At 36.8% G+C, this 26,098-nt stretch overlaps 1 protein-coding gene across 4 annotated transcripts in view; it reads left to right on the plus strand.

Annotated features, from left to right (window-relative positions):
- Pias2 (protein inhibitor of activated STAT 2) overlaps nt 1-26,098 on the plus strand; it is a 98,902-nt gene that overhangs the window by 35,018 nt on the left and 37,786 nt on the right. The window contains exons 6-13 of one of the 4 annotated variants that reach the window (XM_031366075.1): nt 1,099-1,233; nt 3,532-3,637; nt 4,384-4,457; nt 7,696-7,856; nt 8,542-8,675; nt 10,594-10,765; nt 18,516-18,655; nt 23,557-23,594. In XM_031366075.1, coding sequence (XP_031221935.1) covers nt 1,099-1,233; nt 3,532-3,637; nt 4,384-4,457; nt 7,696-7,856; nt 8,542-8,675; nt 10,594-10,765; nt 18,516-18,655; nt 23,557-23,594 — 960 coding nt within the window. The other 3 variants (XM_031366076.1, XM_031366078.1, XM_031366079.1) reach the window with 3 other exon arrangements.

Here is a 26,098-nt window from a genome sequence, read left to right on the forward strand (position 1 = left end):
GGAGTGTCAAGAATATGGTATACAATTCATTGTGCTTATATCTCCTTAGTATGTAAAAATGAGTAATGATACAATAGTGTTTTAGGGGAAGTTCTAAATTGCACACCCGTTGCTATACATAATAAAACATACTGTATATGTTTAATATGTAGGCATTACTACTGCTAAGAGTTTATTTTCTAAGAGGTATACTATTGCTTTTGAAGATCACAGCCTTTTGGTAATTGAGAATTGTATATACTATAAATAAAAAGTGACTTTCCTATTTAAAGCAAAGTCAAGCCAATTTAGTACCTACTGAAATAATGTCTTTTAAAAAAACTTATCAACCTGAGTGAGGGTTTTTTTGCTTTTTGTTTTTGTTGTTTGGTTTTGTTTTGAAACAGGTTTACTCTAGTTCTGGCCAACCTGGATCTCAGAGATCCATCTGCCCCTTAAAAGCTTATGGCTTTGTTTGGTTTTATTTTGTTCATTTTCACTTGGGTATGTGTGTGTGCATGCATTTGTGTGTGGTGCCCGCAGAGTCCAGAACAGGCAGCTGATGCTTTAAAGTTGCTGTCTCAGGTGGCTGTGAGTGCTGGTGGAGGTCAGTGGAGTCCGCTTAGACTCTCAGGAGGAGAGCAGCAGGCACTCCTAACTGCTGGGCCATCTTCCCAGTTCCTTAGCCTGATTTTAGTGATCATAGTTTCTCTTCCCGACGAGGCAGTAGAAGGCATGGTTAACTACTCACAAGATTTTAATGAGCGCTTGGAAGTTCATGAGTGAAGCCCTCTTTAATTTCCACAGATTGCTCACTACTCCTTCCCACTCATTCACATGTATGTGTTTTGAATGGAGCCCCTTAAGATGAGCTTTTATTGAGCCGTCAGTTTGTCTTTACAGATTGGTTTTCTGTGTAAAAAGATTCATTGCTAATATAATAAGATGTCAATATTAATTAATTAAATGGAGGAATAAATGGATTTTTTATGGTGTATTTGTATCTAAGGTAAAATGGAAATAACAGTGTAACAAAAATTAGGCAAGATCCTGTTTACATCTTGGACAAAAATGTTTAAATCCTATAGAGCCTTTAAACTTATCTTTATGATTATATAGGGCTATGCACCACCACCTAAAAATGGGATTGAACAGAAGCGCCCTGGACGCCCCTTGAATATTACATCTTTAGTTAGGTTGTCTTCAGCTGTGCCAAATCAGATTTCTATTTCCTGGGCATCTGAAATTGGGAAGGTAAGATTGTTTTTCCTAGGTAATATGAAAGCGTCTTCATCTATGGGGGTTTATTTCTTTTCTTAGGTTAGTGCAGTGAAGCTGTGAGAAAATACCCGACAGCAGTAACTTTAATGAAGAACAGCTTATTTCAGTTCCTAGTTCAAGGCAATACATACTCCATCATGGAGAGAGCATCCTGCTCTGTATCTCAGCCAAACAGTGCGCCACCAGGGAGCAGTTCTTCTCACACATGAGCCTGTGAGGGATGCTTAACATTGAAACTGCAGTTTCCCAACTATAACCTCTAAAAAGCAGTTGTTTTCTATGCGGTGATAGTAATGGGAGATTAATCTTTCAGAAATTTTTTTTGTTTTGTTTTTTGTTTTTTTCAAGACAGGGTTTCTCTGTGTAGCCTTGGCTGTCCTGGAACTCACTCTGTAGACGAGGCTGGCCTCGAACTCAGAAATCCGCCTGCCCCTGCCTCCCAAGTGCTGGGATTAAAGGCGTGCGCCACCACCACCCAGCATGAATTTTGTTTTTATCTTCAGTGAAAAAATGTGTGTTTACATTTCTTCAAATAGTGGTCTAACTTTTAGTGTTTAAGTAGCAGTTTTATAAATTGAAAAATCTGAAGTATTTATGAAGAGAATCAAAAAACACTTTATTGGTATTTGTGGGAAATGGTTAACTGTACTCGTAGTATAATTAAAAATAATCTATTACTAATCTGTTCTTAGCCAGGTGTGGTGGTACACACTGTTGTTTCCATCACTCAGGAGGCAGAGGCAGGTAGGTCTCTAGCCTGATTTACAAAGAAAGTTCCAGACCAACTAAGGCGTTTCTCAAAAAACAAAACAAACAGAAGCCTTTAAATAGACAACTCATGGTACAGATCGGGTCCTAGCCAGCTCAGGATACTCAGCCAGAATTGCTTCCTTAATGCTGCAGGTTGAGTACATGACTTCCTATTGATGCTTTTTTCAAAATGAAATACAACAGTTATGATACTGACTGAAGCAGAAGGTTTATATTTAATTCATTTTTTATCCAATCAATAATGGAAATATTTCTGAATATCAACTGTCATAGTCCTATTTCATGGACATAAAACATAAACATGTTTGAATTTGAGGTATATGGCCTGGTGGTGGTGGCGCATGGCACGCTTTTAATCCCAGCACTTGGGAGGCAGAGGCAGGCGGATTTCTGAGTTCGAGGCCAGCCTGATCTACAGAGTGAGTTCCAGGACAGCCAGGGCTGCACAGAGAAACCCTGTCTCGAAAAACAAAAAAACCAAAAAAAAAAAAAAAAAAAAAAAAAAAAAAAAAAGGAAGAAAGAAAGAAATTAAGGTATATGTTTATAGTTGGATTTTTAAAATTTGCTTTGTTTTAACCACCAGGATAATTATAGATCTGGAAAACTTACATTTTTAAATAAATGAGTTACGGTCATTGCAGTCATCTTAGTTGTATAATAGAACCCCCCCCCCCCTTTTTGGTAATAAGGTGATCAATAAACCTAAAATTTAGTCAGTGTTGTTGGAATTTGGATACTTAAAAGAATATCTAAAAGTGTTTATAGAAGTATTTGACAATTATTAAACATATTCTTTGCTGTGAAATTGAGTGAATATATGCAGTGAAAAGGCAGAATACAGTATTTCTGCACCCGTGCCTCTGAGTAGTCAACAGGACCTTTGTGTAGTATTTTTATTTTTGTAATTTGTTTCTTGTGTTTTAGTTGTCCTTCCACTCAGGAAATAGAATTAATTTATTGGATTTATTTTAGAGACAAAAAGCTGGTATAGGCTTTAGTGGTGTGATTTGCCCTAGGCCATGTAACAGGTAGTCTCATCAGAAAGAATTAGAACTTTGGTACTCTAACTTTGAAGTGTTAACTTTAGAGCCGTGTCATTTGAACTTGATTTGTGCAGTGTGAACCATTTTCACATGAAACTATGAAAGCAAGTATTATTATATAAGTAACTAAAACCAGAGAATGTTCTCATGAGGACCCCCAAGCTATTCATTTGGCTAAATTAGAAAATAATCACAAAAGTACTTGTCTACACTACTTACTTACCATGCAAATGGATGTTTTAAAATAACAGGTGATTGAAAATGACTTCACAATGAGAAAACCATTTTCTCCCTCACTCTATGTTGATGTCCCTGTCCAGTTGCCAACACTCCTTTGGAAGTTGTTTTGAGTGTCATTTTTAGAGGCTAGAGTTTCTTCCCATCTATCGTTTCTATAAGTGAAAAGCAAAACATAACACTATGTTGTCTTTAAAAATAGCTTTTCTTTCTTTGTAGAATTACTCCATGTCTGTGTATCTTGTACGACAGCTTACGTCAGCTATGTTATTACAGAGATTAAAAATGAAAGGTATTAGAAATCCTGATCATTCCAGAGCACTAAGTAAGTAATGTTTGTAAGACTAAACATATGGCACACTTTGGTGGAGGGAACTCCTTACATACATAGCAATATACGATAATTTTAATCACATACACATATATACATATGTACAGTACATATATGTGTACAGCTTTTATATTATATATGCATATACATATAACTTATACTTTATAACTGATAACATATTTTATAATATAACAACATAATGTTAATAATTAACATTGATATGCATTACTGTTTTATAATTAATGCTTCTATAAATAAAAATAAATAGCTGGGATATATAACTTAAATCTGAGATACTTTGCCACATTGTTTTCAGTTGTCAGAGGAAATAAAGAATATATCTTTTCTATTTACAAATTTAATACTGTTGGAAACAATCAGGTCAGCCCGATAAAAATGTAATGAGAGTGTGAAGGGATGCGTGGGAAGCTCAGTCCCTTGCTCTATTCCATAGCCTCTCTTAACTGGTGTGTTAAATTCTAAAACAATTTCTTGTTTTTAGCTGTTCTTTTTCAGTGGCCTTATTTTTAAAAAGAAATCTTAAAGATTTAATCAAATATATGATATAGAGTTTTTTTGTTGATAATTCTTTAATAATGGGGATGTGTTTTACTACATGTAATATTTAACATTTTGTGTTTTTTTAACTTGTTCAAAGGAGGGTAGGAACTTTTAAAATGTTTTCTATAATTCTGCTCTAATTAAAGATTATCATTACCATTTTTTTTTTTTTTTTAAAGTTAAAGAAAAACTTACTGCAGACCCTGATAGTGAAATTGCTACAACTAGTCTTCGAGTGTCCTTGATGTGCCCTGTAAGTAAAGTGACAAAGCATTAGGGCCATTGTGGCTTTTCGTAAGTGACTAAGTGTTGCAAAAGAGTGAGGGTGGGATGAATGGAAGAGTACTGGGAGACTTCTAGACTTCTTGTCTTTTCCATGTAAATGTTTTCATGAGTAAGTGTTAAGGGTTTCTTGTATTCTTTTATTTGTTTTTGTTTTTTTCAAGACATGATCTTCCTGTGTAACAGCTCTGGCTGCCCAGGAGTTTGCCTCGAGTTCACAGAGATCTGCCTGTGCCTGCCTCCCACGTGCTGGAGTTAAAGGCCAGCACTATTGCGTCTAGCTTAGTTTTTTTTGTATTCTTTAAGCAGTTCTGAAGAAAGAATGTGGAGAATTGTTACGTAAGAGTAGAAAGGCTCAGAAAACTGTCATAACTGATGATGTGAAATAATGCAATTTAATAATTAAGAGCTTTTATTTTATCAGAGTGAGTATAATACTATAAATAGCAGTAATATTACTGGAGTCTAATAAATGCTAATTGATGGTTTTGGCCTAATGAGTTATGATGTATGGGCTGTCTTTGCAATGTACTTTTAAATTACACAAACTGTTTATTTCATATAATCTTACATAGAGATGTGGGTGAGAAATCATTCAGCAGATCTGATACCCTTCTGTGTAATGTGTTGTTGGCACTGAGCTAACTGAGAGAACGTAGATAATTTAGTTAGAGAACACAGCCCATGAAAAAGTGGCAGACTATACCTAATGATAGAGGTTGGGGAATGTCAGGAATAGTGGATGAAAGTTTCTTCTTTCCCCCATTTTAGTGTTCTATTGTTTTATTTATTCAATAATTTATTCCACATGCCTAGGAGAATGACTACATACGACAGAAACTCAAAAAAATATTTTCAAATAAATGAAAAGACCTATTTAAAGAGTCAATTTATGTTAGTTGAAGCTAGTTAATAAAATATAACCATTAATCTATATTAAGTAATATAAGCAGAAACAAAAGATTTTTCCCTAACATTCATACAATGTACTCTAATCACACTCACTTCTTATTCCTCCCAGATCTACCCTCCCACCCTTGAGTACCCCACCAAAACTCCCAAGTCCAATTTCCATTGCACATAGACTCATTGGAGCAGGGTCAAGTTCCCATGTAGTGAGTTCCTTAAAGAAAACTGAGTCCCCCCAACTCCCACAAGAAACAAAGCACAATATTTTAATTCAATTAATTTTATGTAAAGAACGTATATAAAGAAAAGCCGAATTGGACTCACTTATTATTTAAGTGATTCATAGATTCTAATTTTAAAATCTCAGTTGTAATATGTTTGCAAAAGACACATCTGCAAGAAAAAGCACAGGGTCACAGAGGAAAAATATGGTGAATGATGACCAGCTACAATATAAATAAAAACGACAGCAGTACTACAAGATAGAATGGAACTTAAGCATAGCGTGGAAAGGCCAAAGTCTCTCCATTCAAAAATGGAGAGATTAGGAATTGAAGGATGGAGTTCTTAGATCTGGACCGTATCACTACAGTCTGTACTGACCGTTTATTTCTGTATCCATGGCATGTGGACAGCCACTATATATTTGGCATCCTCATATGTCCCTCCTGTAAACGTTTGAATTACTATTAGAGAAAAGAACAAAGGCGATGAGGCTAGGGAAGTAAGCATGTGTTCACCTTCACTATGGTTTCCATGAGATAGACTATGATTAGAGAGAGATTATTTCTTCTTTGAACATGTGGTAAAACTTATTCATAGAAACATCTGACCATTGGACCTACTTTGATGGTTATTGTCATCTATTCCTGTTTCTATTTCAGGGACATAAAGAGAAGCATTTACAAACAGCAGCACATTTCATCTAAATTCCCAATATAGACATTAAGTTACTTGTCATAATTTCATGACTTAGATTTGTGTTATATAGCCAAACCTAGGTTGTTAGATACTTAAGACTTTATAATTATATTATCTTGAAAACTGCTTCCTTGCCGGGCGGTGGTGGCGCACGCCTTTAGTCCCAGCACTTGGGAGGCAGAGGCAGGTGGATTTCTGAGTTCGAGGCCAGCCTGGTCTACAGAGTAAGTTCCAGGACAGCCGGGACTACACAGAGAAACCCTGTCTCCAAAAACAAAAACAAAAACAAACAAACAAAAAACAACAACAAAAAAAGAAAACTGCTTCCTTCTGAGAACAAAACGATCTTCTTTGCTTCTGCTAAACACTCTTCCAGTAAATTCCATTCTATCTTGTAGTATTGCTGTTGTTTTTACTTATACTGTAGCTGAACATCATTCACCATATTTTTCCTGTGTGAATGTTTCTGTAAAATATTTCATGAAAGAAAGTCTTTTAAAAATGAGAACTTTTATGAGAAAAGCTATGACAAGTGCATTTCTAGTGTAGCTTTGGATGACATTTGATTGCTACCAATGTGAAATGTCCTTTTTTTTTTTTTTTTTTTTTTTTTTTTTTTTTTTAATTTAGAGAAAGTAATAGCAGGTGGGAGGTTGGGAAAGAAAATAGTGTTTGAGTTCCCATAATACACAAGTTTCAACCAACCCTGAGGGAGGCAGCCCCAAGGGAGGCATCATTTTTATTTTGCAAATGAAGAAACTGATTGAGGTCGGAAAACCCAAATCACTGGCTCACCTGTAGAACTGGAAGAAAGCTTTTCTTCTGATAATTACTCCAGTTTTGTTCCCAACAGCTGCTGCTGGGTTGGGCAAAATCAATGCCCTGAGCCTTAGTACTCCTGCTGCTGTTTAACTATTTTATTTTATTGGAGTCTTTCCAGACAGGGTTTCTGTGTAGCCTTGGAGTTCCAGATCTAGAACAAACTCTGCAGGCCAGGCTGGCCTTGAATTCATAAAGATCCTCCTGCCTTTGCCTCCCAAGTGCTGTGATTAAAAGAGTACACCACCATTGTCTGGCCTTTATTTTGTTTCCTTTATACAGCTTTTTTTCCCAAAGCATCATTAATTTGTCTGTATGTGTGTTTGTGTGTTTTGTGTTTCTCTGCCTTTGGATTTAGACATTACTGAAGTAAAATGATCTTTCAAAAATCTTGAAACCACCCATAAGTAAAAAGATAAACAGCTTCATGAGAGTAAATTTAGGCTGGAGCTTTTTATTTTGAGCATATTGTTTGACTTGTTAAGACTCTAACGAGCACCTCTTTTTTCCTTTAGGCCCTCTTGTCCTATTTGAACTCATTTGTATTCTCTGTTCTGTAGTTAGGAAAAATGAGGCTGACAATCCCATGCCGAGCAGTAACATGTACACATCTGCAGTGCTTTGACGCTGCCCTTTATCTTCAAATGAATGAGAAGAAGCCCACCTGGATCTGTCCTGTTTGTGACAAAAAGGCTGCCTATGAGAGTCTGATACTAGATGGGTAAGTGAAACTCTGGGCAGGCAGTTAGACAAAGAAACAGAGTAAGTGGAGGAAAACCAGCAGGCCACCTGCTGATGTGGGATGGGCGCAGTTTTAATTCTATCACAAAGGAGACAGAGTCAGGGAGATCTGAGTTTAAGGCTAATCAGTGATCTATATTCTATATCTATATCTGTATCTCTTTATCTTTCTATCTGTCTGTCTACCTACCTGTCTATCTGTCTATATAGTGAGACCCTACAAAGCATTAAGTAGTTATGTATACATTGTAAATGCAGTCATATTACATTGATGCTAAGTTTAAAGCTGTAGTTTGTGTGTATGTTATTCTGACTCAGGAGTTAAGTTCTAAATGTGATTTCTTACATTATTTATATTAGATTTGGGAAAATCATATGAACTGATTTAATAAGTTAGATCTTCCTTTTAAAGATTTTATTTTTAATTATGTGTATATGTGTGTGCAATGGTAGGCCCTGATTTCTATTCCTGTCCTCTGTGCTCATCCTCTATCCTCCCATCCATCTCTTTACCTTCCTCCCATAAAGAGGAATTACAGTTGTCATAGAGTTAAGTAATTGAAGTTCCAATGGTCTTTTTATGGTCTAGCACTCTTACTTTGTTGTCAGTGTATACTACTTTCTTATTTCATCTTTGACTTTTATGGCATTTATGTGCTTTACAGGCTTTTTATGGAGATTCTCAATGGCTGTTCTGATGTGGATGAGATCAAATTCCAGGAAGATGGTTCTTGGTGTCCCATGAGACCTAAGAAAGAAGCTATGAAAGTAACCAGCCAGCCCTGTACAAAAGTAGAAAGTATGTACTGAATGTCAGGAGCACTCAAAGCAGTGGAAATTATGAAGTATAAACTCTAGCCAGTAGGACTATATTCAGAGTTTAGTTTGCTAACTTTAGGCCATCCATCCTTCCTCACTTTCTTAAGGAGTGTGCTGATACCATCCCTCAAGCTTTTAAATGGTGTTTCATGTTCAAAACAAATAAGTTAGGAGGCTTCGAGGGTAGGTGTAGATAGCATGAAGCCTGGAGTTGAGCCCTGAGTTACCCGTTAAAGGCTGGGGCCATGGGTGGCCTTTGTGTAATCCTGGTGCTTTGGAGGCAGAGATGGGAATCCCTAGGGCACACTGTTCTTTACCTGTGGTGCTGACCCCCTAGAGGGTGGAACAACCTTTTCACAGTGGTTGGCTAAGTCCATTGGAAAACACAGATATGTATATTACAAATCATAGTAAAATTACAGTTATAAAGTAGCAATAAAAGTAATTTTATGTTTAGGGGTTCACCATACATGAGGAATTGTATTAAAGTATCCCAGCAGTAAGAAGGTTGGGAACCACTAAACTAGACTTAAGTAATAAAGTCGGTTCAGTGAGACCTTTTGATTTTTGTTTTGTTTTGTTTTGTTTTGTTTTTCGAGACAGGGTTTCACTGTGTAGCCCCCGGCTGTCCCAGAACTCACTCTGTAGACCAGGCTGGCCTCGAACTAGAAATCCGCCTGCCTCTGCCTCCCAAGAGCTGGGATTAAAGGTGTGCACCACCACCGCCCAGCTCAGTGAGACCTTTAAGTGGCAAGCAGTTGAGGAAGATGCTTGATATTAACCTGTTCTTCACATGCATGCCCACATTTGTGCAGACGTATCTGCATGCGTGTGTATTTTGTAAATACCCTTGAGAAACAGAACGAATAGGAATTGTTTTGTATATCTTTACAAAACCCAGTGTGGTTGGAGAGGCTATATATATCACTTTTTAATCAGTGTTGAGACTGGTCATGAATTAGCTGTCACTGAACAAATTCTTCCATTCTTCTATAGCTTTAGTTACCCTTACTTGTGTACTTGGTTTAGCTCCTTGCACCCATTCGCACTGAAGGGACTTGCTAAAGGAGTTTGATAAGTTGAAATCCATAAGCACATGCAACCTCTGAACTCATTTCATTTCATTTTCTTCTGGCTCTGTTGAATTGAACAACTACTCTGTTACTTGTTCTCTTGTGATTGTCACAGAACTCTTAGGCATCATATTTGCCAGGGTTGCTCGCATTAGTGTAAAGTATGGGCAGGTACAGTTTTATTGATTATGTCTGATGGTTTTTCCCCAATGAAATAGCATTCATTTTTGACAGGTTATAGGGAATAATGTTACATAATATGATAAATGTGATTGCTTGTATAAACAGAATGGATGATGACTAGATGGTTCATGTCATAGTAAGTTAGTTTACGAGTTTGGGACTTTTATATGATCCCTACAGTTGACATGTCTGATTCTGACTCAGTGGTGCCACATATGAAAATGTGCAGCTACTGAGACTGCATACTCTGGAGAACAGATGTTTCTGACTTAATACTGCTACATGTGTTTGATGACAACGCAGAACTGGTCACATTCTATACTTTTGTCCCTGGGGATAAGGCCAGTTGTCTAACCCTCACTTTCTGTCTGTACAGTGATTACTAACCTAGAAAGACAGCCTGAGTAGCCCCAGGTTCTGTACAAAGCCACTGATAGCACTGGAGGGACATGCTGTGAAGGAGACTGCTCACCTCCATCAGGATAGCCCTGGCAGTCCTCACTTAGTGTGGAGCAGATGGCGTAGGCCCTGCTAGAGGAAAATGGTATTTTTAGCTCTGTATTGTCATGTATATATGCAGATAATTAAGTTTTTGTTATACCTTTATATTTCTTTTTTTTTTTTTTGTTTATCTGCATCCAGGTTCAAGTGTCTTTAGTAAACCTTGTTCAGTGACTGTAGCCAGTGATGCAAGCAAGAAGAAGATAGATGTTATTGATCTAACAGTAGAGAGCTCTTCTGATGAAGAGGAAGACCCTCCCGCCAAAAGGAAGTGCATCTTTATGTCAGAAACACAAGGCAGTCCAGCCAAAGGGTTTGTCAGTTTATAGTTCACTACTGTCATTGCACTTCAGACAGCTGTTCTCGGAATGGTTTAAATATCTGTGTGAGAAGTAACTAGAGAAAGCAACTTTTATCTGCTTTGGTATAGTTGAAATATTTTCAAGAAATTTTCACATTATTTACAGGAGATTAAATTTTGCTGAAAATATTCAACATGTCTGGGAGGTGGGAGTTCAAGTATTTTTACCTTGTGTTCACTCTTGAACCTGCTCACAAGGGACTTGGCATCTCCGTCCAGTGTAAGGAAGCTGGTGTTAAGGAGGGTGGATATAGGAGGCTTCTGAGGACAGATCCATCTCTGGCACTTTTGTATACTTGTCAGGTGATTTGGACCCTCTTTTTATTGTGTTAACATGAGGTACAATAACGCCTGCTTCATAGGATCCCTGCTAGGTTTTCATGACATTCTAGAAGAGCTGGGCCACCGTGTCAGGAACCTGATAGTTCTCTCCATTTCACTTCAGAGCAGAATATGGGTAAGGAGATGGGTGCATCTTACCATGTACTTTCTATGACTAATACAGGGATGCCTAGGAGCCTCACGGTTGACAGTTTGGACAGATCCTTCTCACGAGAGATCTTGACACCCATGGATTGTTGTGACAGCCCATGATTGCATTCTTAAAGCTGTATGTGCTAGTCTCTTCTCTGCCCTCAGTCTAGCTAATATTTTCTTAGGCATTCTTTTTTACTAACACAAATTGCCCATTCTAAGTCTATATCATGAAGATGTTTGCTCACCATTCCAAGTTAGCTTTAGCATATATTCAGTGTGCAGAAATGCACATAATCACTTGTTGGTTATCCTACATCTATCTCCTAGATCTAGTCAGCATAGCTTTTGTGTCACATTTCTGAATTTGCCTGTTCTGGACATTGTAAGTTAGTTATATTCTGACCATACTTCAGATCCCTTTTTTATAATTCTTTATAGGTACTTTGAAGTCAGCTTTAATAGTTGCCTTTTACACAACACTTTTGAGCTGCTTTCTGAAACTCTGCTAAGCCAGATATGGTAGCTAAGACCTGTGGTTCTAGTACTTCAGAGGCTGACTCAAGCCTGTCGCCATGAGGCTGAGGCCAGTCTTAGGCTTCTGCCAAAAACCAAAACAAAACCACTACAAAACCTAAAAGAAAGTACGTCTATTCCAGGTGGATGCTTAAATATTCTAGATTTTTACTTCATCAGTTTAAATATAATTAAATGTTTTAGAATTAGAGTAAAGTTTCAGATTCTATTCATGATCGGTTTTTGTCTGAGAAATTTTTATGTGAACCCAGGAATATGAACTAAGTATACAAATTGAACATTTACTGATAATAAGTCATAAACTTTCAGAAACAGTTTTATTATACATACAACTTTTCACTTATTAAAAGTGGAAAAATTGTGGCTGGCTAGATGACTCAGCGAGTAAGAGCACTGACTGCTCCTCGAAGATTCTGAGTTCAAATCCCAGCAACCACATGGTGGCTCACAACCATCTGTAATGAGATCTGATGCCCTCTACTGGTGCGTCTGAAGTCAGCTACAGTGTGCCTATATATAATAATAAATAAACTCTGGGCTGAGCAAGCCGGGCTGAGCGAGCAGTGGTCCGAAAAATTCAGTTCCCAACAACCACATGAAGGCTCACATCTATCTGTACAGCTACAGTGTACTCACATATATAAAATAAATAAATCTTTTTAAAAAGAGTGGAAGAATTGCATTCTAATGAAATACTTGTGCCTATTTTTACATACAAAGCATTAAGTGGGTGGCTAAGGAGATGGCTCAGTGGATAAAGTGATTTCCCTACAAAAGTGTTCGGCATCTGAATTTCAGTCACTGCCACCCATATAAAAGTCTAACCCGTGCATCTGTGACCCAGTGGTGGTTTTGGAGGAATAGACAGACAGATCCCAGAGGCTAGGTGGCCATCTAGTCTAGAGGAGTCAGTGAGCTACAGGTTCAGTGATAGAGCCTGCCTTAAAAAATAAGGTAGAAAGGTGATTGAGAAACATGCATGATGACCACTTCTGGCCTCCATTGACACACAGGAGAGCACAGACATACATTAAATTTCAGTAAATGTTTGATGTTGCTGGATATAGAACTTATAAGTGCTAAAGTACCCATTCACATAAATACATAGTACAAAATTTTATAAGTATGTAAAGGAATACCAGAAATAGTTGGAATTTTTTCTAATCTTATTCTCACATCCATTTAATGATTTTTTTAAAATGCACCTCAAATGAGCAACTCTAAAAGAAATACATAAAATGATTTTTCATAAGGACAATTATCTAGTTTTCCTAGTAGATGCTTTGAGAGTATTCAATAAATGTTTTCTGATAGAAATTTTAATGTCTTTTAAATGTCTGAATTGACTAAATGGTAATGGGCTCACTGCTTAAAACAAGTTGGTGTTAGCCTCCTTCAGGAGAAGCCTTGTGCCTTGCATTCATACCATATCACTTTTGTTCCATTTAGGGATGTGACTGAACTTAGTATTTTAGCCAGTGCTGACCACTGAAAATGTCCTTGAGTCCAGCCGAGAGGAGTAAGCAGGAGGAGTGGGTGGGTCGTGCAGCGTAGAGTGTGGTGGATGGTGGGTGTCCGCACTAACAGTATGACACCAAGAAAGAAACTGTCACAATTATTCTCACTCTTAAAATATTAACTGGCTGGATTTTTTTTTTCCTTTGTATGACATTTAACAGAGTTTGGACCAGTATAAGAAAGATAGATGGGAAAACTTTCCATAGCTCCACTTCCACCTGTTGTGATGGCCTCTTCTGGCCCCCGTGGGCACCAGGCACTTGTGTGGTATATTAAACATGCAAGCAGCATTCTCATTTGAAATAATCTCTTAAAAACATTTTCTTTAATTTTAATGATTTATATATCTAAGTACACTGTAGCTGTCTTCAGACACTACAGAAGAGGGCATCGAATCCCATTACGGATGGTTGTGAGCCACTATGTGGTTGCTGGAATTTGAACTTAGGGCCTTTGGAAGAGCAGTCAGTGCTCTTAACCACTGAGCCATCTCTCCAGCCCCTTAAATTTTTTTCTATTAAGTCAGAGTAGATGCCATCTGTCAGAAAGTCATGGTGTCAGTTTCTGCTGTGGTTGACACCTTGTTCCTTGCCAGCTTTTCTGCTTGTAGTGTTTTCTTTCTCATCATTTATTTTCTTATTTATAGTGCAATGTCTGGAAGTTTTAGGTTTTTAACTGCTGATTTAAGGGAGAGAGTAAGCAAATGAAGACTAGAGAGTGTGAAATCTGAAAACTTACTATAACTTAGACAACAAGAATCACACGAGCCGTTTAAATTTTAAGAGATGTATTTTAGTTTTAGTAAAAATTATAAGGTTTTTTTTTTTTTTTCAGAGAACCAAGAAGCAAGTGAAGCACTTCTCACATAGAATTACTGTCACCATTTTGATAGTAATCTGAAGCAGAGCCCTTTTCTGCAGCTTTATAACTCCTGTCTGGAGACACTTGTAGCGTTTTAGCATGTAGAGAACTTTTAAACTAACTTTATATTAAGCTCTTTCCCAGCTCATAAGAGCTGACATGGCTGGCTGCTTTGTTGTTGTTGATGCTCCAGAAGTAGGGAGCAGCCAGTAAACGTGTTCAGTGTGTTTGTTCCTCAGCTGGGGGTAGGTAAGAGCTGCCGACAGTCTCAGCCCATCTCTTTCTGTGTGTATGATCAGAGCAGGAACCCAGAATGAACTTCCAAGTATATGAATAACATTGTTAACTCATTTTCAGACACTTAGATCTGGACCACATATGATTTCTATATTATTTCTGGTATAAACCATGATCTAAAATAGTAATGCTTACTATATAACAGCATTCTGGCAATGTACTTTTATATTATAATTTAAACTTATGAAAATTCAGAACAAGCCAGGCGGTGGTGGTGCATACCTTTAATCCCAGCACTTGGGAGGCAGAGGCGGATTTCTGAGTTCGAGGCCAGCCTGGTCTACAGAGTGAGTTCCAGGACAGCCAGGGCTATACAGAAAAACCCTGTCTTGAAAAACAAAAAACAAACAAAAATAAAAAAATTTAGAACAAGTCCATTTGCTTAATATGTACATATACATGTATTATATATGAATCCTGTGAGAAGTTGAGTAATACATTTTAAATTTAAAAAGTAGTCTTGTTAAATTTTAGTATCAGAATTTGGCACCATTACTTGAAGGTGATATACTCATTTTCATTTCTCTGTGAAATTTCTAATTCATTTCTATAAATACGTGTCTCTCCTGGTTTGTTTTTGTTTTTTTTTGTTTTTGTTTTGACAGGGTCTCATATAATACACAGTTTTGTTTCAAACTTGACATATTGGTAGCCAAGGGTGACTTTTTGCTCTTAGGACTGCAGGCCTATACCATCCTGTCTGGCTAGCAAGTTGGGTTCATAATGATAGTTGCAAAGGTCAAGCAATAGGAATTAATCACCACTGAATTCTTTAACGTTAACCATCTTTAATGAGATTTTAACGATTTGCTAATAGGGGCACCCATTAGGTTTTTGTGTTTTTGTATATTTTAACTCAGTATTTTTGGCATGGGAGAAATGGAATAGGTATACATTGATAAGGTGTTACTATAGAGACATACAATAGGGAATAACTAGGGCATTGTTCATTCAAATCAAAATATAACCATTTTCAGTGTCAGGCATGTGAGATTCATGATCTAGGCTGTAAAGGCCTTCACTTCTCCAGCTCTGCACACACAGCTTGTTTCATAATCTCAGAGCTCTCCACTCCACACTGATGTTCTTGACAGTTGTTGCATGGTACTAGCATCTCCAAAGTGCTGGACTTTTCCATTGCAATTGGTCTGTGCCTTCACCAGCCTGGCTTCCCTTTCAGTAACTCCAACCATGCCACGTGGTGCCAAGCCTCAGCTGCTCTCTGGCACCTTCTTGCCTCCAGTACTACCTGGTAGACTTTGAAGTTCAACTGCAAGCATGAGATGTAGTCTCAACCCTCGTGGACAAACAGCTAATCCTGAGAAAAGATTCACCCTCCTTGGTGATGCTGCTATCATCTTTATCACTGTTAATTTCTCAGCTTTAGCTAACCAGCATCAATTGTTCCAGGAAAGCAAAGGTTTCATTTCCTTGATGCAGAACTCTTGCCAATCACCACTGATTCTTCAGACCCAGCTGAAGCAGGATTTTTAATTCACCAGATTGAATGGCCCTGATTGAATCTTTCAGGCACTTTGAGACTTCCCTCTGCAACTTCACAAGGCAGGCCTCCAGCATCTGTATTCTTACTGTTCTATCTTCTGAGCTTCTATCCAGCAGCAGCCCGTGGAAACTGAGTAGGCAGTGGACTCTCCAGTCCAGAGTTCAGATGTCTCCATAACTCTTCCAGTGACATGCGCCCTGGTCTGGTCTATCACAGCAATAACACAGTATGTGGTAACAAAACACCATGGCTAAAAGTAGCTTGGGAAGATAAGGGTTTATTTCAGCTTGCAGTTCTCTAATCCAGTCCATTGTGGAAAATCAGAACAGAAAATTCAAGTTAGGAACTGAAGGGGAATCCACGGAGGAGCGCTGCTTACTGGTTTATGGTCCATGATATAAGCCATGAGTAACAGCTTGCTTTCTTATAAAACCCAGGATCGCTTGCTCAGGGATGGTTTACTCACAGTAGGCTTGCCCATCCTATATCAATTGTTAGTGAAGAAAATGGCCCACTGGACAGTGTGATGGATGCTTGAGTGAGGTTTTCTCCTCCCAGATCACCCGAGTTTGTGTGAAGTGGACAAAAACTAAGCAGCACACCAGGTTTATGTATTTCCATCAGTATATTGTATTTCCTAGACCTCCGACCCTGGTTGGTTTTTATCTAAGATGTCTGAACCCTAACCTTATTACTTACTTCTTGGCATTGCTTTAATTGGCAGTACACTCATGCATATATATCGTGAAGACAACTTGGTTTTCTACATCTCCCCTATCTGGTGCTTTTATAAGTGATGTGGAGTAGCAGCTAGGCATTTTTTAGTGTCTTCATGTAACAGCACAAATAGTTTTAGAAGGACCCTCGAGCCTAACTGGATTCTGATTACTTAAGACTCTGACAATAATAAGTCAAGATTATAGAAATGTTTATTTGTTAAATTTAGATTGAAGAATTCCACACAGGTATGATAGAGCGCATTTAAGCCGTGGAAATGATGTCTAGATGTCCTGATTACTATCCTAGTTCTGCCTTGGCTCCGTGGTTCTTGGAGTTTCTAAGGAAGTTGTACTTTCCTTTTCCTCTTTTTCCTTTCTCTATGGCCTCTCTTTTGTCCCCACCCCCTCACCCACCTCACCACCCCCTCGGCTTTTTTGTTTGGTGAAGAATTGACCTTGAACCTTTCTGATGTCTCTGCCTCTAAGATGCTGCTTTTTCACCAAGTCGAGGTTTGTGTGGCGTTGGGGGTTGAAGCCAAGGCCTCATCCATGCCAGACAGGCTCTCTCCCTGCTGTGGTGCATCCCTGGCCCAGAGAATTGTACTGTCTTCATCCTCATATTTGTTGTCTTCAGTGTTGGTCTTTGAGTTTGGTGTGGATTGGCAGGTGTGGGATGACAGCTTGACTGTTTTGCTCTTTAAACCCAGCCTTTCAAACATATGCTCAGTTTTTAGGTATGTTGCTTCTTGGAATTATAGTCTTAATTATATAGTGTTCATATATTTTTATATAAAATAAACTAAGATATTTGCTGTATGCTTGATTTGTATTTGTAGTAGCCCAAATAGCTCATTTCAAAGGTATAAACCCTCTTAGAAGAGTAGGTAGTATTTTTATTTCTGAATACCATAAAGATTTTAAATCCTGAGGATTGGTTATCTTGCCTTAATTTCTGCTTGTATTGTTGTGTCACCAGGCTGATTAGCTTTAGGATTGGTTAATTTTGTTCAAGTCATTTCTATATTTCAAATGGTTTGTAAGTGAAGAGACTGATTGAGCTGATGCAAGTAGCTTCATACAAGGGCTTGTATTTAAAAACCTTTCCATTGCTCCTTTTTTTGAGACAGGATCTCACTATGTGGTCCTGGCTGCTGTGGAACTCACTATTAAATCATGCTGTTAGGAAATGCTAGGATTAAAAGCATGTGCCTCTGTCCCCAGCAGTTAAACCATAACAGCCCCCTATTTTAGTCTCAATTTTTTTATATATAAATTATTATCCATATATGTGTGTACATTAGCATAAAATATAAATAATGTATAATTTGTGAACTAAAGTATTCCTTTACAGCAGTGGTTCCCAAGCTCACTAATGCTGCTGTGACCCTTTAATACAATTCCTCACATTGTGGTGCCCCTCACCTGAAAAGTTATTTTTGTTGCTTCTTTCTAACTGTACTGTTACTACTGTTAGGAATTATAGGTACTGATATGCAGGATATCTGGATATGTGCCCCTTGTCATGACCCAGAGGCTGAGAACTACTGCTTTACTGTATCCTCCACCTTGCTCCTATGCCAGCAGTTAGTATTGAAAAGCTAGATGTGTTCATGTTAGAATGAAGGCTGTTAGGAAAGAGTGGAGTAGATAGAGAGGTGGTGTAGTGTGTGGCTGCCGTATACTTGCAATGAGCCTTATTGAACATGCGCCTGAGAATACCCAGTGGTTCAGCTCTTCTCTTCTGTGAACTAACAGCCAGATCATTTGTAATTTCCCGTACTATTTAAAACAGGGTTCTCATGTATCAGCCATCTTCTGTAAGGGTGCCCAGTGTGACTTCAGTTGATCCTGCTGCTATTCCACCTTCATTAACAGACTACTCAGTGCCATTCCACCACACGCCAGTGTCAAGCATGTCATCAGATTTGCCAGGTATGTGAGCACTTTGTGTGTTTTAGTTGCACTCTTTTTAATCTTAATCAGTACAACAAATGTATTTAATTTTGAATGCAGATGCTAAAAGAAATTTCAAGGGTTTATATAGTATTACTGTCTTAGCATTTCATATTCTGCTGTTTTAACTTTAATTAATGAGACTACAGATTTCTAATAATAGGAGATCCAGAGTGTAGTGGGGAAGTTTTATAGGGTTGTAGAGCATTTGAACCCAGGCTTTTTTGGAAGCCTCATTGCTGTGGACAGTTTCCTCAGAAGCCTTTCTGTTCTCTTTTCCTGTTTTCCATCAGTCCGCGTCTGAGCAGAGTGGGAGCCAGTACATCATATATTCCTGATTCTACCTAGGAATCCTTTCAGTTTAATACATTGCCCTTCTGTGCTCTGGAAGCTGATTTTGATCTGCAGCTTATTTTTATTTTTGCCCTTATTAAGATTGTAAGCACAGTGCCTATGCTTTGAATAAAATAAATACTTTTAAAAGCAGTTGGAGTTATATTACCTATCCCTATTATGTAGTCTTGCCTCTTGAATTTAGTTTTATTTGAATAAAATGTAGTAGAAAAGAGCAGACTAAAAAAAAATAATACCCACTGAAAATATCTTATACACACACACACACACTCACACTCACAAAGACATTTAAGACTAGCATATGTTTGTTTTATGTATAATTTGTGATTTTGTATTTTTCACCTTTTTTGTGGAACCATCTCACACCAGTCAGAACACATTGATCACATAGTCCTTTTATACAAGGACTCTACTAAGGACAAAAGCGAGGGCTCATTGTCTCAGGACAAAATTCTCAGCAGTTATGTGTTGTTGTAACCTTGGCTGAGTTGTTGAGTAAATGATCATCATTTTCATATGTGTTAGAAATAAATATTTCTAAAGGGTTTACTTAAGACTGTCAATTAAAAGTCTTGGCAGAAAGATAGTAAACATTTCGTTTTACTAAAGTGACTTTAGCAGTACTTCAGAAAAAAAAAGTATGAATCACTAGTCCTTCTATGTTTTGAAATTATGAGAATTTGAATGCTTTTTTTTAGTTTTGGAGAATGTATATTCTAATTTTGAGTATAAATGAAAGACTTTTTTTGCTTTGTATTGTTTTGTTTTTTTGTGTGTTGTGTGTCTTAAATGTGCCTGAACTTTGTATTTTATAAAATTAACTTAAGCTTATAGAAATCATACTTATATTTAAGGTTGATAAGTAGCCAGTATAAGCCAATATTCTGGTTGTTAAATAGTAAAAAAACTGTTTTAGCAATTGATAAATAGAGTAGAACCAGTTATTCTCAGAAAGAATGACTAGATATTCAAAGTTATGTAGCAATTAGATACCTAAGCAGTTTAGATTTTACTTCTGTTTTACTGTAATGCACTTTTTTGTAATTAGTGATTGGGTATATAGTTTTTATGTAAGTAGTCCTAATGTGCAGTTTTGGTATTGATAATTTAATAATTTTCTAGTAAAATTAAAGTAAAACACCAAGAATGGCGAGAAGACAGTTTTCATAGATTCTAACATTCCTTTTAAACATCATCAATCTGGATCTTCTGAATCTGCAGGAGAACAAAGAAGAAATGATATTAATAATGAAGTGCAGCTTGGAACATCCTCTGATACTGTGCAGCAGTGAATACAAAATAAAACATAATTTGTATTTATGGAGTGGAAAAGAGCTTGATTCTTTCAAGAAAAAATATATGTCTGCCTTATTGTTAGTGCCATATTGTCAGGTGTGAATGGCGCTTAAAAGTTGTATGATTAAAATTTCAAAGTGCTAAAACCTTTACAAACTTAACTATGTAGTATTTATGCTTTGTGAAGCTTATGGCTCAAGTAAGGAAAATTATGTGGTTGCCGGTGAGGGGATGAAAAGCAAATAATCGGTCCAATTTATTAACAAAGCATCTAAAGTTTAAAATTTACAACTTCATTAATGTTAATTAAAACATTTGATTTTATTAGACTTCTAACATCACTTTTTTTTTAGTGAGAAAAAAAGTCAGCATTTTTAGTAGAAATACTTGAGGGCAAAATATAACCCCTATCAATACACTGTTACAGTTGAAACATGATAAGATAATTTTGCTAACAACAAGGGAGTCAAATTTTACTATTGATAAAACTATTTTGTATGCAAAATAGTTTACTTAAATGACAAACGTTGATGGTAGTCTACTCTTTTATTAGTAGCAATAACTTTGAAATACATGGAAATGTTTTCATTGAGGAATAGTCACATTTAAATTGTTTGGATTTTGTGAGATACTAGAAAGACAATCTAAAATTTCAACCAATCTTTAGAAAAATGTTTCTACGTCTTACTAGGGAATTGTGTAATTAGTAATATGTGTAGTTATCTGTGGGTGAGATAGCAGAACAAATAAATCAAACACAATTAAAAGCTATTCTAAATAGATTTTACATTTGCTGGTACACATGAAGTCAGTAAGGAGAATCATAGTACATCTGTAAAGCTGCGTTGGAATAACTAATAATGGAAGACCTTGGCCCTCAGTGTGTGTTCTGTAATAATTGAGTGTAGGAACAGTTGGAATATTTTATCAAACTTACATGTTTACTTAAAGTCATGGTTTGGCAGCAGTTGGACATTGGGAGTAAATGAGCAATCTCAAATGAGTTGTTGGAATTTGTGGTACATCTTCTGAAATGGTAATGCTTTCTTTAGCTTTTATTTAGCTTATTACTAAAATAGAATGAGTAACCAGCACTACATGTGGCAACTCATACAGAGTGACTTCTGCATAAGAGCACTTAGGAACATGGGCAGGAGGTCTATGAGTTCAGTGTGTCAGCCTGTGCCATGGAGTAAAACCCTGCCTGACAAAATGAAACCAAACCAACAGTAAAAACTAGTAAGAAGCAGGAACTGAATCTACGAGATGACTCACTAGTTAAGAGCATTTACTGTTCCTGCAAAGGACCTGAGGTTACTTTTATAAGTACCCTAACCACTTGACATCACCAGCACCTTTAACTGTAACTCTATGGCATCCAGTCAGTTCTCCCTCTTATGACCACTGTGGGTACCTGACACATGTGCATTGATTGTACAGCACATGCGTGCATACTAAAAATGTCTTTAAAAAGTAGAAACTCTTTGTAAAAATGAACAAAAAAATGTTATATCACTTAGAGCAAAACAACAATGAATAAAATTGACCCAGTTTATTTAATGATATTCCATTAAGTATTGATGTCTTGGACAGTGGTGGAGCCATTGACTATAAAATTCTCAAAAGGTGTGTAAAGGCTAGACAGGCTTGAATTGGTATTTAAAAGCAGACAGGTTGATTGAATAATTTAAAGTGTTATCCTTATTTAAATACATTACTTTCTGGTTACCATTTTAATGGGTAAATCATTGCAATTGTGGATTATGATTTACTTTATTCATCAGACTAAACTGCTATATCATGTATGTAGTAACAGATTTTGCTAACAAGTTTAAAAAATGCTTTAGAAATTGTTTCAGCAATTCCTTTCAAATTGTGGGGCTTATAGCTTGTATGATAAGTGTTTCAAAAACACTCATTTGTAAATAAGGAAATAGTGATATTTTAAATTTTTTAGTTAAATTATTTATAGTTCTTTTGATTGTGTCCATTATCTTTCTTACTGATCTTTATTTTCATAGTGATAAAGTATTAGACTTTGCCTCCACGTGGTTGCCATATTAAATGCCAGCATAGAAAAGTTCATGGGAGTAGGGCAGTGATGGTGCTCACCTTTAATCCCAGCACTTAGGAGGAAGAGGGATGTGGATCTCTGGTTGAGGACAGCGTGGTCTGGAGTAAGTTCCAGGGCTACACAGAGTAACCATGTCTCAAAAAAACAAAAACCATCAACCAAATAAAGCATTGGAAAGAGAATATCTAGCCATGAATACATAAACATTTATGGGATCACGGATACTGACCTTTTGTGTGGGTGGTTGCTTGCTTGTTGATCTTTTTAAACAAACAAACAAACAGATCTCCCTGTGTAGCCCTGGCTGGCCTGGAACTCAGAGATCTGCCTGTCTCTCCATCCACGTGCTGGGCAACATTGCCCTAGTTTAATGGCCTATACTCAGTATTTGGTTTCTTTTTTTAATGTCTTAAAATAATTTAAAAGCTCTTGATCACACAGGGAGTCTTCAGAAGTTGACTTTTCAACTTTCGCTAGACTTTTCAGACATGAGGTGATTTTGTATATCTTCTTGTTACTTGAGTACTTATAAAGGAAATCTTTTTCACATATTTATTTTCAAAATATAGTTGTAGACTTCTTTAGGGCATTGTATTAGCTGAGAACCTATTAACTACTAAAGTAGCTTGTTGGTGAGTAACAGTTCCCAAGTGCTTGCTTTGTGCACAGCTCTGTGGAACTCTTTCTTTGACATGGGAATGGGTAGACAGCTAGCTTCTGATGAAGTAAATATCTGTTAGAGTTGGTATTTTTAGATTAATGTGTATTTCTTTAAAATAAATATAAAGTATCCTAAGAACCTAAGTAAGTTGTTTTCTTAATGATCCAAAGATTTTTATGATTTTTACTGCTTTTTACTCTTAAGTGACAAAAGAGAAAGATTTGGTTTAAGTAGTCTGACACTGAAAATTTTTGGGCTGCTGCTTTTGCTTCGTTGGGAAGCAGTTTTTTCTAATTGTTTGGTCAAAAAAAAGTATTCATCTTGGGGTTTTAGATGCGTTAACTACAAGCAGCTATGATCATAAAACTTCACTACGGCAGTCCAATGAGCATTTACCACAGGTGTTTCTTGGCTTATAAATGCAGAATGATCTTGGGAAATAATTTCTTGTCTCCAAAATATGAGACAACTATTAACAGAGCATTTTTGTTTTAGGTTTGGATTTTCTTTCCCTTATTCCAGTTGATCCCCAGGTATGTATCCTGAATTTAAGCAACTAATTTGTATTTGATTGCTAATTATATCATACTAACTAAAAATGACCAGTTGCATAAAATCAGGACAGTAAATTCTCATGTGGCTAGAAAGGAAGTACTATATAAATATCACAATTTTATTTGAAGGAATAAAGTTATTGTTTTTCAATTTATTTATTGCTCTTATTAAACTTTCTATTTTCATGGAACATAATTATTTGGTATTTCTTACAAATATTTGAGTGATTAGAATGAATGCAAACAATACTAAATGCATAGAACTTATACACTAAAACACTTACCTAAAACCATCAGTTAAAGCTCATCCAGTATGGATTACTGACTGAGATTGGACCTTGTTTGAAAGACAGTCAGAGTCAGACTTTGAAAAGGCTTCAATTGAAAGTTGCAGTATTGCTGTTTTCAATCAAAGAAAAGAAATTCTAGGAGTATCTCAAAGTTCCAACCTTAAGACTGCGTGGTGAGCATGGATTTCGTGACAGTCTTTAACCGGAGAGGCAGAACACAGAAAGCGACAGGGGCAAGGTGGAGCAGCGAAAGAAAGTGCTTGAGGCACAGCTGTGGCCCTAGGGAGAGGTGGAAGAACTGACCGACCACAGGGTCAGTGGGAGCCTCCTATTTCAGTATCGGCATCCGATTGCACAAACAGCACAGGAAAGTTGAGCCCAAGATCTGTGCGGACTAAGCATTTTCTTCTCACCCTAACTTGACTTTATAGGGGAGTTACATATTTTTCTAGAATGTAAGTTGTTCAAGCCTAAGAAAATTACATACTTTGATGTGAACAATGCTTTGAAAGAAAAAAAATATCTTGGACCCCTTGGTTTTTATTTCGTAGTTTTATTTAACATGCTTAGAGGGAGGCTGATTTACTTGGTAACTTGGTAGGAGGGTAAGAATGGTGCCTTCTATTGACTATAGAATCCATAGGTTTCAAACTCTTCTACATGTTCATATTGGCCCATAATCCCTACTAGCCTTGTACAGATGTATACCCAAGGAATCTCGAGTAAAAGTTAAATGGCGGCAGCCCAAGTCTAAGTCTAAGGGTCCGTTAGCAGCACTTGCATTTTTAAAGTTTAGCACTTTGTTACAGGTAAACCAAGCATGGATGGTAGCAGATTAAAAAGGAATTCTCTAGACCTTCCTCAGCTTTACTCTTGTTGACTTGATTTTAGAGGAAAAAAAATTAACATTTGACAGTCTCACTGTCCAAGCTTCTTGTGAATATCTGTTGAATATCTTCATGTGTGGCAAAAACTGGTCCAAAAACCCAGTAATTAACTTTGTTGACAGTCAGCCTCATTTGGACATAGTGGATCACACCTTTAATCCCAGCACTTGGGAGGCAGAGGCTGGCAGATTTCTGTGAGTTTAAGGTCAGCCAGGGCTTCATAGAGAGACCCTGTCTTTTAAAAAGAAAAAAAGCAAAATTCAACCAACCAATCAACCAATCAATAAAAGGCAGCTCAGTTTTCCAGCTGTTTTCTTTCTTCTTTTAATGCACCCCGAAAACCATGTAATATGAACTGCTCAGGTTTGAATTACTGTTCATAATTCAATGTCTCTAAGAAGGATCTAAATGAGATACAGATGACATTAGGTGTTCTTAGTGATTTTTTTTTCTGTAGTCTAACTGAATATATTTAGTAGCACTAGATATTATGTGTGCTAAAGTCAGTACAATTGTGTCTCATGTAAAATATCCTACAGCAAGATATAAAATTCCATTTAGCTCTTATATTAATGCCTTATCATTTTTAGATAACTACACTCAGGTTTTTATTTGTATGTGAATCACCCAGATGGAAGAAGACTTGAAATACGAGTATTTGGAGAGAGGGATGTTAAGAAACATTATAAAAAATATTAAATTTGTGTTTATGATATTCTCTGAAAATTGCATGGTAATTAGCTGCCTTCCACCCTCCAATTCAGAATGAATGTTGACATTATTATAAGTGTTATCATATTTGTTTACAGAGGAATCTAATGCTTCTTTCAGCTTGTTACTCTTAATATTACTTACAAAGGGTCTGTTTGAGCCTAAATTTTGAAAAATCACTTAATTTTGTTTCAGTTATCAAGTAGTTTTTGAGTTTAATTTGAGTCATAGCTTGTGGGTGGGGTCTGATTTCAGTTATTTTTGACATTTTCCCTGTGTATATGGTCAATAAACAAGTTCTTCACATTTAAGACAATTAAGAATCTGTGGCATTCAGTAAAGAATGTAAAATATCTAAGTCCATTCTGTCTTCCACTTAAGTAGAAAATTTGCTACTTTTGAATCCCACTAGGATTTGACCTTTTGGATGTCAGTTGTACATATCTAACAATTTCTAGTCTCTTTATTTAAGACCAATGTAGCCTCTTCCTCATCAGCATCATTGTTTGTTTCAAGCAGTACTGTCCTCCTATGTTTTTGGATAGTCTCACCTCACCCTTAACAGCAAGCAGTACGTCTGTCACCACCACCAGCC

Source organism: Mastomys coucha, unplaced genomic scaffold (assembly GCF_008632895.1).
Source record: "Mastomys coucha isolate ucsf_1 unplaced genomic scaffold, UCSF_Mcou_1 pScaffold13, whole genome shotgun sequence".
Taxonomy (NCBI): domain Eukaryota; kingdom Metazoa; phylum Chordata; class Mammalia; order Rodentia; family Muridae; genus Mastomys; species Mastomys coucha.